At 41.9% G+C, this 13408-nt stretch overlaps 1 protein-coding gene across 4 annotated transcripts in view; it reads right to left on the bottom strand.

Annotated features, from left to right (window-relative positions):
* Nucleotides 1-1814: 1814 nt before the first annotated feature.
* The window catches only part of MTARC2 (mitochondrial amidoxime reducing component 2), a 36378-nt gene continuing 24784 nt past the window's right edge, over nucleotides 1815-13408 (bottom strand). For 2 of the 4 annotated variants that reach the window (XM_055235365.2, XM_063613950.1), the window contains 4 exons: nucleotides 6500-6561; nucleotides 6340-6411; nucleotides 4646-4800; nucleotides 1815-2683 (listed from right to left, as the gene is read on the bottom strand). In XM_055235365.2, the coding sequence (XP_055091340.1) occupies nucleotides 4677-4800; nucleotides 6340-6411; nucleotides 6500-6561 (258 nt within the window). In that variant the 3' untranslated portion in view covers nucleotides 1815-2683; nucleotides 4646-4676. Of the gene's footprint in view, nucleotides 2684-4394; nucleotides 4801-6339; nucleotides 6412-6499; nucleotides 6562-13408 lie in introns of all 4 variants that reach the window. The other 2 variants (XR_010114783.1, XM_063613949.1) reach the window with 2 other exon arrangements.

The raw sequence follows: 13408 nt of genomic DNA, 5'->3' as shown, positions 1-13408 counted from the left end.
GGTTATTTGACCTAAAATAAACAATATATAATATTTGCAGGACAAAGCGTGGCTTTGAAATTAAAAATCAGCCGGCAGCAGCCTCTCCTGGGAATAGTGGAGAGTTGGTCGGCCCTTCCTGGCCTGTGTAGTGTCCAGCTCTCTGCTGCCGCCGCCCTCCCCGCAGGCTGCCCAGGGGCTAGGGAGCTTCCAGAGAGTGGGGGTCTGATGAAGGAGGATGCTACCAGGCCCTCTGCGCCGGCGAGCCAAGGCCAGAGTTCTCCCGGCGGCAGCTCAGAGCAGCAATGGGCGTCTGAGAGCGCCTTCTATGCGTCTCGGGGCCGCTCGACTCCTACCGGCAGGGAGCCTCGAGCTGGAGCTGCATTGGCAAGGGCCTTGGCTCAGTTTAGCACTGCACAAGGTCCCCAGGCTGCTTCCGGCGAAGCAAGGGAATGTCACTTGGTCCTGCAGGCACTCACCTCAGTCACTTGTCACTTCCAAATCAGGTTATATTCCAGACAACAATGTCAGCATACCCTGAACAGCCTGGTTTAGGAGTCAGGCTCCTGTTTGATGTACCAAGCTATTAAAGGAAAAAATTACTCAGACACTTGTTAAAAAGGTAAAGAAGACTATTCAAGGCTATTGTAACAGGGGCATCATAATAGGGGAAAGAGATTAGGCTCAACTGCATTACAGCAAAGACAGCTTGGGATTTATAGCCAAAGAGCAAAGTTCCTCGGGGTCAGTGAATGGAAAATCACTAAGAGGAGACATCAAGTGTAGAGGATTCTTGATAAACCCACTTAACAGGATTCTACTGAACAAGGCAAGGACTTACACAGTGAGGGTGACAGATGAGGAATCTGAGCAGACATCAAGGGTGATTAGATATTAAGGATGGGAGAATACTCTGGAAACTGACTAAGCAGGATTCTTGCTAAACTGGGCTCTGCAGGGAGTAGGGTGGCAAGGTCTCATGAAGAAAACGGCTCAGAAGAGACCGAAGTTTGGTCAAGGAGAGTCTGTGTCATCCCCAGCTCAGCCATGGTCCCCTGAGCCAGGAGTGTACATTTCAAGACTCAGCCAGAATTGCCCATGCAGGGCAAGGGTGCCTTGGATAAGAGAAGCGGGAGTTCGCCAAGAGAAAAGAACAACACTCTTCCTCCAGCTGGCAACTCACTGCAGAGCAGTTCAGTGCTCAGGGAGGCTCTGCCTTTATTGGCCTGAACACTTATCTGTCCTGTTTTTCTGCTCTATTCTCTTCTCTTCTAACCCCAGGTCACACCCTGTCTGTAAAGGACACAGCTCAGCAGGAGGCACGACTTGATCCTCCTCAGAAAGGCAGCTCCGGGGCACCAAATGTGCGTTTCTGTTTATCTCCCTCCTGAATTCCTCTTTGAAAATTTAAGAGGAAAAAATGGCTTCCCTATTTTAATGGTTGACTTTAAAGTTCTGATTTTTCAATTTCATCACTTCCAGAATTTACCCAGGCCTACAGCTCACTTAACCACTTTTACCTCACAGGGTGTGGGGGATGGTGGTGAATTTCAGTCCCAGAACCCAGCAAAGGAAAATGGAGGAGGAGGGAACAGCCACTCCTCACTGACCACTAGGAAGGCCCCTTGCGGACACTGGCCATCCTGCCAGACAGGCCACCTGTGCGCCTGCAGCTCGCAACACCCTCGCCCCCTGCCAATGACAGAAGCCAGTGTTTGTGGAGCCAGATTGTGTCTCTGGAGGCAATCAGAAAGGGTAAGGAAAAATAAATTGCAGTGACTCAAATTCTAATATAAAGAGAAAAACCCAGGAAGAAGACTCATAAATACCAAAGATAAAGCAGGATTGAGATTCACATTTATTATTTGCAAAGAAACCATAAAATTGTAAGTAGGTGAATTCATCCATATACTATTTCAGTGAGTATTTTTGCTTAAGCTCATACCAAAGTTGTTCATTTCTTTGTTACAAAAAAATTATTTGCACTGAAAAAAATAAGTTCATGCTGTCTTCCTTGCACTCCTACTCTCAAAATTCCATTCTCTTTTAAATGACATCCTCTTCTTTATCTTACTTGGAATTCCAGGTGGTATATCTGGCAGTTACACACGAACAGATTACTTTTATATGGCTTAGTAAAGGTGTAATAGAGTATTAAAACTATAAGAGAATTTCCATACTCAAGTACAGCCCAGATTCCATAATGCTAGAGTAAAAAGCACGAGTGGAAAGTCAACAGGACTCAACGGCCACGTAAAGACCAATATTTGGCATTTGTGAGTATGGTAATTGTCCTGCACATCAGGACACAGTGATCTGTTGCTTCCCATTTCTCCCAAAACATAGACTGATTGGTAATAAAAGGCACACATTTTAAAAACATTTTTGCAGCTTTTTAGTTGATTCATTAAACTTGCTTTATTCATCAATATTAAAGTCAGGAAGTAAAAGCGTAATAGCCATGGTAACATTCAAAATAGTATTTTTGATGATGTTAATTATTTTTAAAGCCTTCAGTACCTAAAATTTATACATATACTTTCATATTCCCACCTCTAATACTTTCCTTGCATTAACCTGGAGCATACACAACTTTGAAAAGTCAAAAATCAAGATCCAGTTGAAGGCTGGATAATAAGGATTTGCTGATGTATCGTTGCCGCTGTTGTTAAGATCTCAGTCAATCCCTCCTGGTTGCTGAAGCCTGAATAAATAATAAGAATCTCTGGTTATTTGGTTGTTTATCCTACTGTTCATAAATAATTCAAACTCCCACAAAAGAGTCACTTATTGAGGTTACACATATAAATGTATGGTGCAGTGCTGTGCAGAAAGCATGGCCCATTAGCTCTAACTCACATCAGCTCCCAGGCCCTACATCAGCTGACCTATCTGAGCCTTTGTTTCTCATCCATAAAATGCCTATTATCATATCTATCTCACAGAGATCCTCTCACAGATAAAGATTACACAAGGCCTTCTGGGGAGCAGAGACAATTGGAAATTGAGGCTGAGTGAACCACAGATGTTTTTGTTGCCTCCATCCACTGCAAAACAGGATCTGGTTGGATGAGTTTGTGACCAAGTGATATGGAAAACCCTCAATTGTTAATGTATCTCACAGCCATTGGGCTCCCTCAGATGCCGAGAACACATGAAAGCCCTTGGCTCACACACTGATCCAGGTCCAGTCAATCATGACTGGAACAGCAGGACACAGGATCAGTTTCACTCAAGCTAGATGGCTCAGGCTTGGGTCCACTCTCCCTAAATGGGGCTTTTAGAAATGCCAGGCACTTAGGAGCTTCACAGTTTCCTCTCTAGTATTAATACTTATTGTATTTCATCAAATCCAAGATATACCAATTGTAAGATGCACCATTATTTTATGCATCACTGATAATTTTATGCATCACTGACATTTTTCAAAAGGCATCCTGAATGTTATAAGAAGCTGACTGATATCAGAGATGTTAGAATAGGATCTCAGAACTGATGAAATATGGTTATGGTTATGCAAATACCTAGTCATAACAGTCATCAATAGAAGTGTAGTTCCTTTTTGCCCACCTCAAAGGCAAAGTCTGTGTCATCTTTATACCCACTATGGAACCTAAGACTGGATCAAGATGGAATGATGGCAATAAAAAACATAACTAATATTTACTGAGCACTTTATTTGTGTTGCAATGCTGCAACTTTATATGAATTAATACTCAAGATAACTTTTGTTGCTTGTTTTGGTAAGTACTATTATTCCCACTTTGCAGATAACGGTACTGAGACTTAAAGAGAAGTTAAACATCTCAACAAAGTTAGGAAGATGCTTGGATTACAAACCGAAGTCTATCTAATGCTAGATCTAGACCTTCTAAGCCACTATGTTACATTGTCTTTAAGGACGGTCAGGTTGTGGGTGTCAGGACTACAAAGGCAAGTAACACACATGAGAAGCTCAGGCCAGAATCAGAGAGAAGGATGGTCAAGAGTTTTGGGGATGAGGTGACTTTAGGAACTGGGTCATGGATTTTATGAGAGAACTTGCTTAAAATCTCCAACTTGAGGTCTTCGGACCAACTTTCTTATTCCTTTAATTTGGGAGTTAGGCTTTTGCCTCCAGGAGTCAGGGATGTATTGGACACAATGAAATCAATGTGAGAACATTATTTTCTAACTCTTGATTCAGGACCCAGTCACCATGATGCACTGATTTTTTTTTTGAAACTTCAATTATACTTTAAAAATACATTTGATAAAAAGCATTCAATTTAAACATTTTCCCAAGTTGATGTTGAATAATTTAAACATTTCCCCTTCTATCTGAGACAGAAAAAATAAATACATAACTCTGAGAATCAGTCACCTTCATTACCCTATTCCTTAATGATATTCTGTAATGAGCTGTGAACATATACCTGTCTTTCTGCTGAGCCTCTTCCATCAGCATTTTACCATTAAATGGGAAATAGGGGTGGAGAAGGCTGAGGTAGGAGTACACAGATTACTGCAGGGAACAGAAGTTAAGGGCATTTTCCAACTCCAAAGATCAGAATACAAAACTGCTCATTCTCTCAAGAATTAAAGCAGCATAACATAAAAACAAAAACATTAACACAAGAAAATGCAGCAATGGCTTCAAGACAGCGTATTCAGAAGCAAAGCTGACCCTTTACCATATCACCCTAGTGGATCCATCACTACACCATCCGATACACAGGGTCACCAACTCTCAGGCTTCCAGTTTTTTCCACTGAATAATAGATCCCAAAAAGCGGAGACAACTTGTATAATTCCCTCTCAGAAGGATCACACAGGCGGTAGCTGAAACAAGCAAAAATTCAATCATCAGACACAAAAAGGAAATAATAATCGAAGTATTCTCAATAGAACTCAAGTTTGCCTTCCAACTTATTTATAAATACACAGCAAGAATTTTCTAAAATGTTGATAGAGAAGTCTGTGGACAATTAGTCAAACTGCAAATAATTCTAGTTTTTCTAGAAGTATCCTGAAAGTCTACGCAATTTCTCCATGGCTTCAGTTTAAGTCCAAAAAGAAAAAAACTTATGTGTAAGTATAAAATAAATACTTTGTCTATATGGGTACCTTCAACTTCACAACTCATTGAAACAAATGCCCCTAAAACTCAAAATGGAATGGCCCTGAACTCTACAAATCTTCTGTTTAGTGCATTTAAGCACCATGCTTTCAACCCCCTCCAGGTTTATAAGCCCAAAGATGGGGTTCAATGGTGAACAAAAATTCAGACAGACATGCAGTTGGCAGATGGGTCTGGACTACTGCAGAAGTTAATTTTTTTCCAGTGTCCTGTCTAAAGAAAAAAATAACTTTTATAGCATCTTAAATAATTATCACTACATCTTAAAAATCAAAAACAAAATAGAATTGTAAATCTGAAGGCATCATGAAATAACCTCTTCTCAAAGCTAAACCCATTGGAAACAATCCACAAAACAGAGGAAAGAGAAACAAAATAGAATACAGCTCCAAAGAATGTTAAGCCTAAATCACTATCTTCATTGGGAACTAAAGTCAGCCAAACTTCTTTAAATAACAAAACAAAAGAGAAATCCTTAGCATAAAAGAAGCTCCTTGGTTAAAAAGCTCTGGCAACCTATTACATTCATTTTTTCTAATATTTCATTATGCAGTTTCAATTGTTCTCATATTCCTTGATATTGATTCTAATAAAGGAATTTGAGTTGCAATAAACATGATTAGATAAAGTGTTTGAGGCCTAAATTTGGAAAGACACATATAAATATTATTAAAAATTGATATGAGAGATATTAAAATTTCAAAATGTAGTATTATAGAATTAAAAGTTTATCAAAGCTGGGCACGGTGGCTCATGCCTGTAATCCCAGCATGTTGGGAGGCAGGCGAATCACTGAGGCAAGGAGTTTGAGACCAGCCTGGCCAACATGGTGAAACCCTGTCTCTACTAAAATTACAATAATCACCCAGGCATGGTGGCACACACCTGTAGTCCCGGCTACTCAGGAGGCTGAGGCAGGAGAATCGCTTGAACCCAGAAAGTGGAGGTTGCAGTGAGCTAAGATCACGCCACTGCACTCCAGCCTGGGGGACAGAGTGAGACTCCTCTAAAAAAAAAAAAAAAAAAAGTTTATCCGAAGCACTAGAGGATCCATCCAGAAAAAGAGAGGAAGCAACAGTGTTCTCATTAACTAATAGACACAAATCAGTCAGAAGGTAGAGTGGAAGGTGCTCTGGAGAGAAAGGTCATATCTTCCCTAAAGCAGACATAGCACCTAAACCCATAGGTAGTTCTGGGGTGGAGATAATATTTAAAATACACTGGCCATGGTGGTATTCTACCTCTTCAGGGTGTCCAGTGGCTCTTTCCTATCTATGACTCCAGTGTCTGGGTCCACCGTTGTCAAAATACACCTGTTAGGCAATAACCAAGGGTTAGGTGATGCTTAGGAACCAATGAGTGGGCCACACCACAGTCCTGGGGCCTAGCTAGGTTCCTTACCTGGGGCATGCCATTACCTTTTTCACTTCTACACTACCAATTAGGAGTTCATCCCAGGTATCCTAAGAGAAAAGAGAAAGTTATCTTTTATAATGGTGGGTTCATTAGTCTTTGAGTCTGTTTATTCTTCAGCTCATATTAAGTATGAAACTATTATAGCAGAAGAAAGCAGCACAAGGTAACACCAAGAAATATCTCCCAGAGGACTCAAAGGGAGGCAGCATGCTGGCAAGTTCAGGTCCACCTCTTGACTCCCAGTCTCAAAACCCTGATTCCATCATCGCAGAGATGACAGATCTTCTATAGGGTGCAGTTTGCCATGAGAGTCATAAATTAACAGGAAAGTCGATGTGTAGATATACAATGAGAAATGTATATATACAATGAGAAATGCAAGACAAGCCCACACTTTCCTTATAGCTAAGCTGCAGTGGAACCCAAGTTACAATCTGAAGGTCCTTTGAAGAGTGGGGACATCACCCAAGAGAAGGCAGTCATGATTGACACATTCACTGCTGCCACCTTCACAGACAGGCAGCCTGCTAATGGTGTCCTGATCCCACTGCCACTGACTGTGCCTTGCCTTCCCACCCTTGAACGTGGGCACCACCAACACTTGCCTCAGGGATGAACTCAATCCTCACAACTTTGAGGGAGGCGCTATCATGAGCCCCATTTTACCCAAAGAAATGGAGGACTAGAGAGATACAAAATTGTCTCAAGGTCACACTGGAGGATGTAAAGCAGCTGGGTTTGAAATCTTACTGATTCTGAATGTAGGACTTTTAACCACCCAGCTTTTAACCATATATATGTTTATATGTGCACACACACATATACAGAAACATATATGAGGAATATAGAGATTGTATTATATATATAAAATATGATTTGTTTTTATACACACACACACACACACACACATATATATACATATATAAGGTGGTTATATGGATTATATTGTAGGGAGGCAAAATATCACCTCTACCCTCTTAGGGTTTTTCAGCTGGGCCTGATAATTAAATTGACATAAGATAGATCAACAAGAGAAATGCATACATATTTATTTAATATAACTTTTACGTGGCACTGGAACCTTCATGACAAAATGAAGACGCAATTAGAGTTGAACACGTATATACAGAACTGGGCAAAGATGTGGCAGGACTAGGGTACTTAACTGGGTAGAGAGGGACAGGGAAGATGAGGATTGGCTTGACAGGGTTTGTACAGATTGCCCTCAGCCTCAACTTTTTGTCCTTGATGATAAGCATGACACTTTCCTTCTGGTATTGGAAGACATCTTTTACACAGGAATTTCATCTCCTGCTTTTAGGAAACAGAAGGAAGGGCAGAGTGATCTTCTTGCACCTCTGTTTTTCAGCTGTCCTTAACTCAAAAAAGTCAATATGCTGGAGCGGCATATTTTGGGGTCATGTGATCTTAACTCCTTCAATATTACATATACATGTATAACATGATATGGTTTGGATCTGTGTCCCCACCAAATCTCATATCAGATTATAATTCCTACTGTTGGAGGTGGGACCTGGCGGGACGGAATTCATTCATGGGGGTGGATCTTTCATGAATGGTTTAGCACCATCACCTTGTTGCTGTTCTCGGGATAGTGGGTGAGTTCTTGCGAGATCTGGTTGCTTAAAAGTGTCTGGCACTTCCCCTTCACTCTCTTGCTCCTGCTTCTGCCATGTAGGAAGCTGGACCCCCTTTGCCTTCCACCATGATTGGAAGCTTCCTGAGGCCTCCCCAGAAGCAGAAGCCGCTATGCATCCTGTACAGACTGCAGAACCACGAACCGCTTTTCTTTCTTTCTTTTTTTTTTTGAGACAGAATCTCACTCTGTTGCCCAGGCTAGAATGCAGTGGCGCAATCTCGGCTCACTGCAACCACAACCTCCGCCTCCCAGATTCAAGCGATTCTCATGCCTCAGTCTCCTGAGTAGCTGGGATTACAGTCACGTGCCACCATGCCGAGCTAATTTTTGTATTATTTCGCCATGTTGGCCAGGCAGGTCTCGAACTCCTAACCTCAGGTGATCCGCTCAACTCGGCCTCCCAAACTGCTGGGATTACAGGGTGTAAGCCACCGCACCCAGCCTAAACCTCTTTTCTTTATAAATTATCCAGTCTCAGGTATTTCTTTATTGCAATGTGAGAACAGACTAATACATATATCCAGACAGATTACAACTTTTTGACTTTACGATGCGTTTATTGGAAGGTAACCCCATGGTAAGTCAAGAAGCATCTGCACTCGGGAGGGGGTGTATGTAGAGCTATATAAGGGTTGCAGGCCCCTCCGTGAATAGGGAGGCCATCTGTATTCTTTATCTTTAAGGCACCGTGCCTGTCTCTGCTGATACCTACTGATTTAAGGTTTGAATTTCACAGGGCAATCCTCTGTCCAGGTCTCAAGGTAGGAGGCATTGGGGTACGGGGCCTCACTACTGCCTCCATAAATCAACAACCATAGACTGTGAGTCTAAGGAATTCGGAGAAAAAATCATCTTGAGTTAGGAACAAAGAAACATATTCCTACTCCCCTGGCTGCTTCGCTTGGGCAGGAGACATAAGAGGTCTGAAGTCTCTGCAGGAGGCAGAGCACAGCAGTGGGTAGGGACTAACCCCATAACTTTTCTCCCTCTGCCACTGATGACCAGGCCATATCTGGTCCTCCTTCAGTGGTAAACCAGCGCCTCCAACCCCCTCCCGGGCTTGTAGTGGTGCTTCAGCAAATGCAAATGGTTCTCCGGTACCTAACCGGGTCTTCAAAACTCAGAAATCTCCTACAGAGCATGACCACAGCTACAGACTAAAGTAAGGAGGTCTCCATGGATGCACTGGGTTCTAAACCATCCTTTAGGAAATTGCTGCTTTGTGGAAATAAATGCCACGGTCCAACCAACCAGTTGAGGAAAACTGCGTGTACACATCATGTGTAAAGAATGGAATCGCCATGTCCTACTCAGGACTTATTACAAGCACTCCTAGCCAGTAACTTATTGCGAAAAACTACAAGACAACCACAGCAGGTGGCTAACCTCCTGGCAAATCGTGACCTCCGATGGGGTGTGACCCAGGAAGGCAGCTACTGTACTGGGAAGTAAGGATCAATGGGTACCCTGGCTTGAGAGGCAGCCAGGAAGGCTGGGCACATACCACACGAGGGCGCTGTGGACCCAGGAATGGAAGCCGACCCAACCGCCCTGTGCTGAACGGACCCTGGCTCTCCAAGTATCTTCCGTTCAATATTTTGTGTGTGAGAGCTGAAGAATTTAAGATTTCCAAGACACATAACGGTGGCAGTTCTGCGTCGTTATTATGATAGAAGGCAGGGAGTCTGACAAATTCAGTTAGTCATCTATTCTCACTGTTAGACAACCACAAGGCCGCGTTTAAAAGAGCAAATTGTCTGGATTTCTAAGAATCGTCCGCAACACCCCCAAATGCCAGCTCTAGTTACTTCCTAAAATATTAATCACCACCTATAATCATATATATTCTCAACCTAATCTGATCATTGTCAGCATTTTGGTGTAAAGCATTATTTGCAGTAAAAAAATATTATCCTAATTAAGTTTAAATGCAATTATTAATTCAGTTATTTAAAATAATAAATTGTACACATTAAAATAAATTTAATAATGCATGAAATTAAAATTTCCATTACATTCTACTAGACATACAAACAGTGAAATATGCTATTCAGCAAGTTCCAGTGTTTTCTCAAAGGAAGACATACACGTGACCAACAAGCGCATGAAAAAATGCTCACTATCACTGATCACTAGGGAAATGCAAATCAAAACCACAATGAACTACTATCTCACACCAATCAGAATGGCTATTACTAAAAAGTCAAAAAATAACAGGTGATGAGGCTGTGGAGAAAAGGGAATGTTTATATACTGTTGGTAGGAATGTAAATTGGTTCAACCACCATGGAAAGCAATCTGGAGATTTCTCAAAGAACTTAAAATAGAAACATCATTCAACCTAGCAATCCCATTACTGGGTATATACCCAAAGGAATGTAAATCATTCTACCACAAAGACACATGCACGCGTATATTCATCACAGCACCGTTCACAACAGCAAAGACATGGAATCAACCTAGATACCTATCAACAGTGGACTGGATAAAGAAAATGCGGTATACATACACCATGGAATACTATGCAACCATAAAAAAAAAACACAGATTATGTCCTTTGCAGCAACATAGATAGAGCTGGAGGCCGTTATTCTGAAAGAATTACTGCAGGAACAGAAAACCAAATACCACATGTTCTAATTTATAAGTAGAGGCTAAATGTTGAATACACATGGATACAAAGAAAGGAACAACAGACACGGGGGCCTACTTGAGGGTGGAGGGTAGGAAAAGGGTGAGAATTGAAACACTATCAGGTACTATGCTTATTACCTGTCTGACAAAATAATCTGTACACCAAACCCCCAGCAACACACAATTTACCTATATAAAAAACATGCACCTGTACCCCTGCACCTAAAATAAAAGTTGGAAAGATAAAAATAAATACATAGGTAGAGAAAAAGATTCCAGGGTCTTTCCTAAACGCAAAATCAGCTTGAGACGCTTAGTGCGCCCCCTGCTGGTAATCAACCTTTCCGCGGTCTGCTGAAATGCAGGCCCCAATGACATTTACTTAAGAGTGACGGGATAAAATCATGGAGTTTTGAAGATGAAAGAAGCAAGGAAAGGAAGGGGAAAAGGCAAGGAGAAAGAGGAGCACTATACATAAGGGGCTCAGCTCTGAGGAAATAATCCTGAGGATTTGCTATGAATGAATGTGTGCACATCTCGTAAATACTAAATTAGGACTAGAGCACCCAGAGAGAGAAGTGAAATAACGGTGGGGCGGGTGGGTGCTGTGAAACACACAACTGAGGGTGTTTGTCTGTTTGAAACCTTCAGAGATCCATATAGGCATTTGACAAGCAAAAAAAATTGGATGTATGAAACTTAAAATGTAACTACTAATAGAGTCTCCCTCCCTTTTTTCCTGTCTCTCTCTCTGTAGACGCATATGAATGTGTGTACACACACAAACACACACACACACACAGGTCTATATAGACACACAGATGCATGGCTAAATCCACACAGAGACAGGAAGTAGATACAGATGTAGAGAATATATATCTCTTCCTATATAGTCCATCTCTCTATGTATAGCCAGAGAGAGAGAGTGCACAGTCAGGTGAGAATAGAGGCCAAGATGAGTTCTTAAATACCAGCTGACCACAGAAGGACAAGACCACTGAGAGTGAGGTGGAAACAGCCTGCATGGCCTGCCGTGGCAATGGGCTATAAAAGACATCACTTGTAAGGGCACAGATCAGAGCAGCAGTTCAAATTAGATCCACAGCCACCAAGCCTTTGGGAGCCTGTTCCTCGAGCCTGCTGCCACCGCGTCCCGGCCCCTTCATCTGCTTAATCTCCGTCGCAGGATTGGTGCCTCCCTTTTGCTGCTCCTGGATTTCTACATATGTGTTTATGATATTGTGTTATACTCACAATTGTTAGAAGCAACTTCAAACTATTTTGTGATAAGTCAAGGGAATAAGTAAATAAACAAGACTATTCTGTTTCTAAATCCATAGCAATTTTTCTGACTTGGTATCAATGACTCTACATGATTATAGAAAGCTCAAAGTCACCTACTGGAGACTGGCTAAATATACATGGGACATATGTGCAATAATCATTATTCAGGTTTTAAAAAAGGGTGTTCCCAGTCTAGACAACATGATATAACCTCGTCTCTACCAAAATTACAAAAATTAGCCAGGTGTGGTGGTGTGTGCCTGTGGTCCTAGCTACTCAGGAGACTTGAGGCAGGAGGATGGCTTCAGCCCGGGAGGCAGAGGTTGCAGTGAGCCAAGATCACATCACTGCACTCCAGCCTGGGTGACAGGGTGAGACCCTGTCTGAAAAAAAACGAGGATGTGAGTCTATATCTATTAACACTGAATACTTTTCAAGGTATTGCTGAGTGAAAAAAGCACAAGGTACATTTTATATATATGTGTGTGTGTGTGTGTGTGTATGATTCCATTTACATAAAAACATCTGTACACATAGCTATGTGTATACATTTATAGCAATAAATCTGGAAGCTCCTCACCAAGATGTAAACATTATTTGTTTTTCATAATAAATTTTCTTCTTTTGCCTTTTTTGCTTTATTTTTTATAACAGGTATGATCCCAACATCACATCTTAAAAATAATTTTTGTCTAGTTTATTAGATTCTCTGTGACATCAAATACATGATGTCTTTTCCAACACCAATTTTGCAATTCTCTGACACCAACTGGGTGTCCAACAATTCAATTCAATTCTGACACTCACTACTAGAAGCACGTAGAGATCCGTTAGGTAAGGGCTCAGTCCTACAAGACTGCCCCTCATGCCAGATGCCAGCCAAGTCCAGGCCAGCCATGCCTCTCACCAACCGGCTATAAATTGAGGGTTCCCACAACCCCCTCCTAAGGTTTGACAAGTTTCTAGAATGACTCCCAGAACTCAAAAAATGCTTTACTGTTGTTCCTGACTTATTATAAAGGACGCAACTCAGGAACAGCCCAATGGAAATGCTGTGTAGGGCAAGGGATGGGGATGGGGGCTCTCCGAGGTTTCATGCCCTCTCCGGGTACACCACCCTCCCAGAACTTCAATGTGTTCTCCAACTCGGAAGCTCTCCAAACCCCATCTTTCAGGGGTTTTTTGGAGGTTTCATTTCATGCAAATGATTGATAAAATCATTGGCCATTGGTGACTGAACTCAACCTCCAGCCCCTCTCCCTTCCCCTGAGATGAGGGCTGGGTGGGGCTGTAAGTCCCAACCCTCTAATCATGGC

The sequence above is a fragment of the Symphalangus syndactylus genome, chromosome 19 (genome assembly GCF_028878055.3).
Source record: "Symphalangus syndactylus isolate Jambi chromosome 19, NHGRI_mSymSyn1-v2.1_pri, whole genome shotgun sequence".
Lineage (NCBI taxonomy): Eukaryota > Metazoa > Chordata > Mammalia > Primates > Hylobatidae > Symphalangus > Symphalangus syndactylus.
Note: the sequence above shows the minus strand (reverse complement) of the source record. Positions and strands in the feature narration are given on the sequence as shown.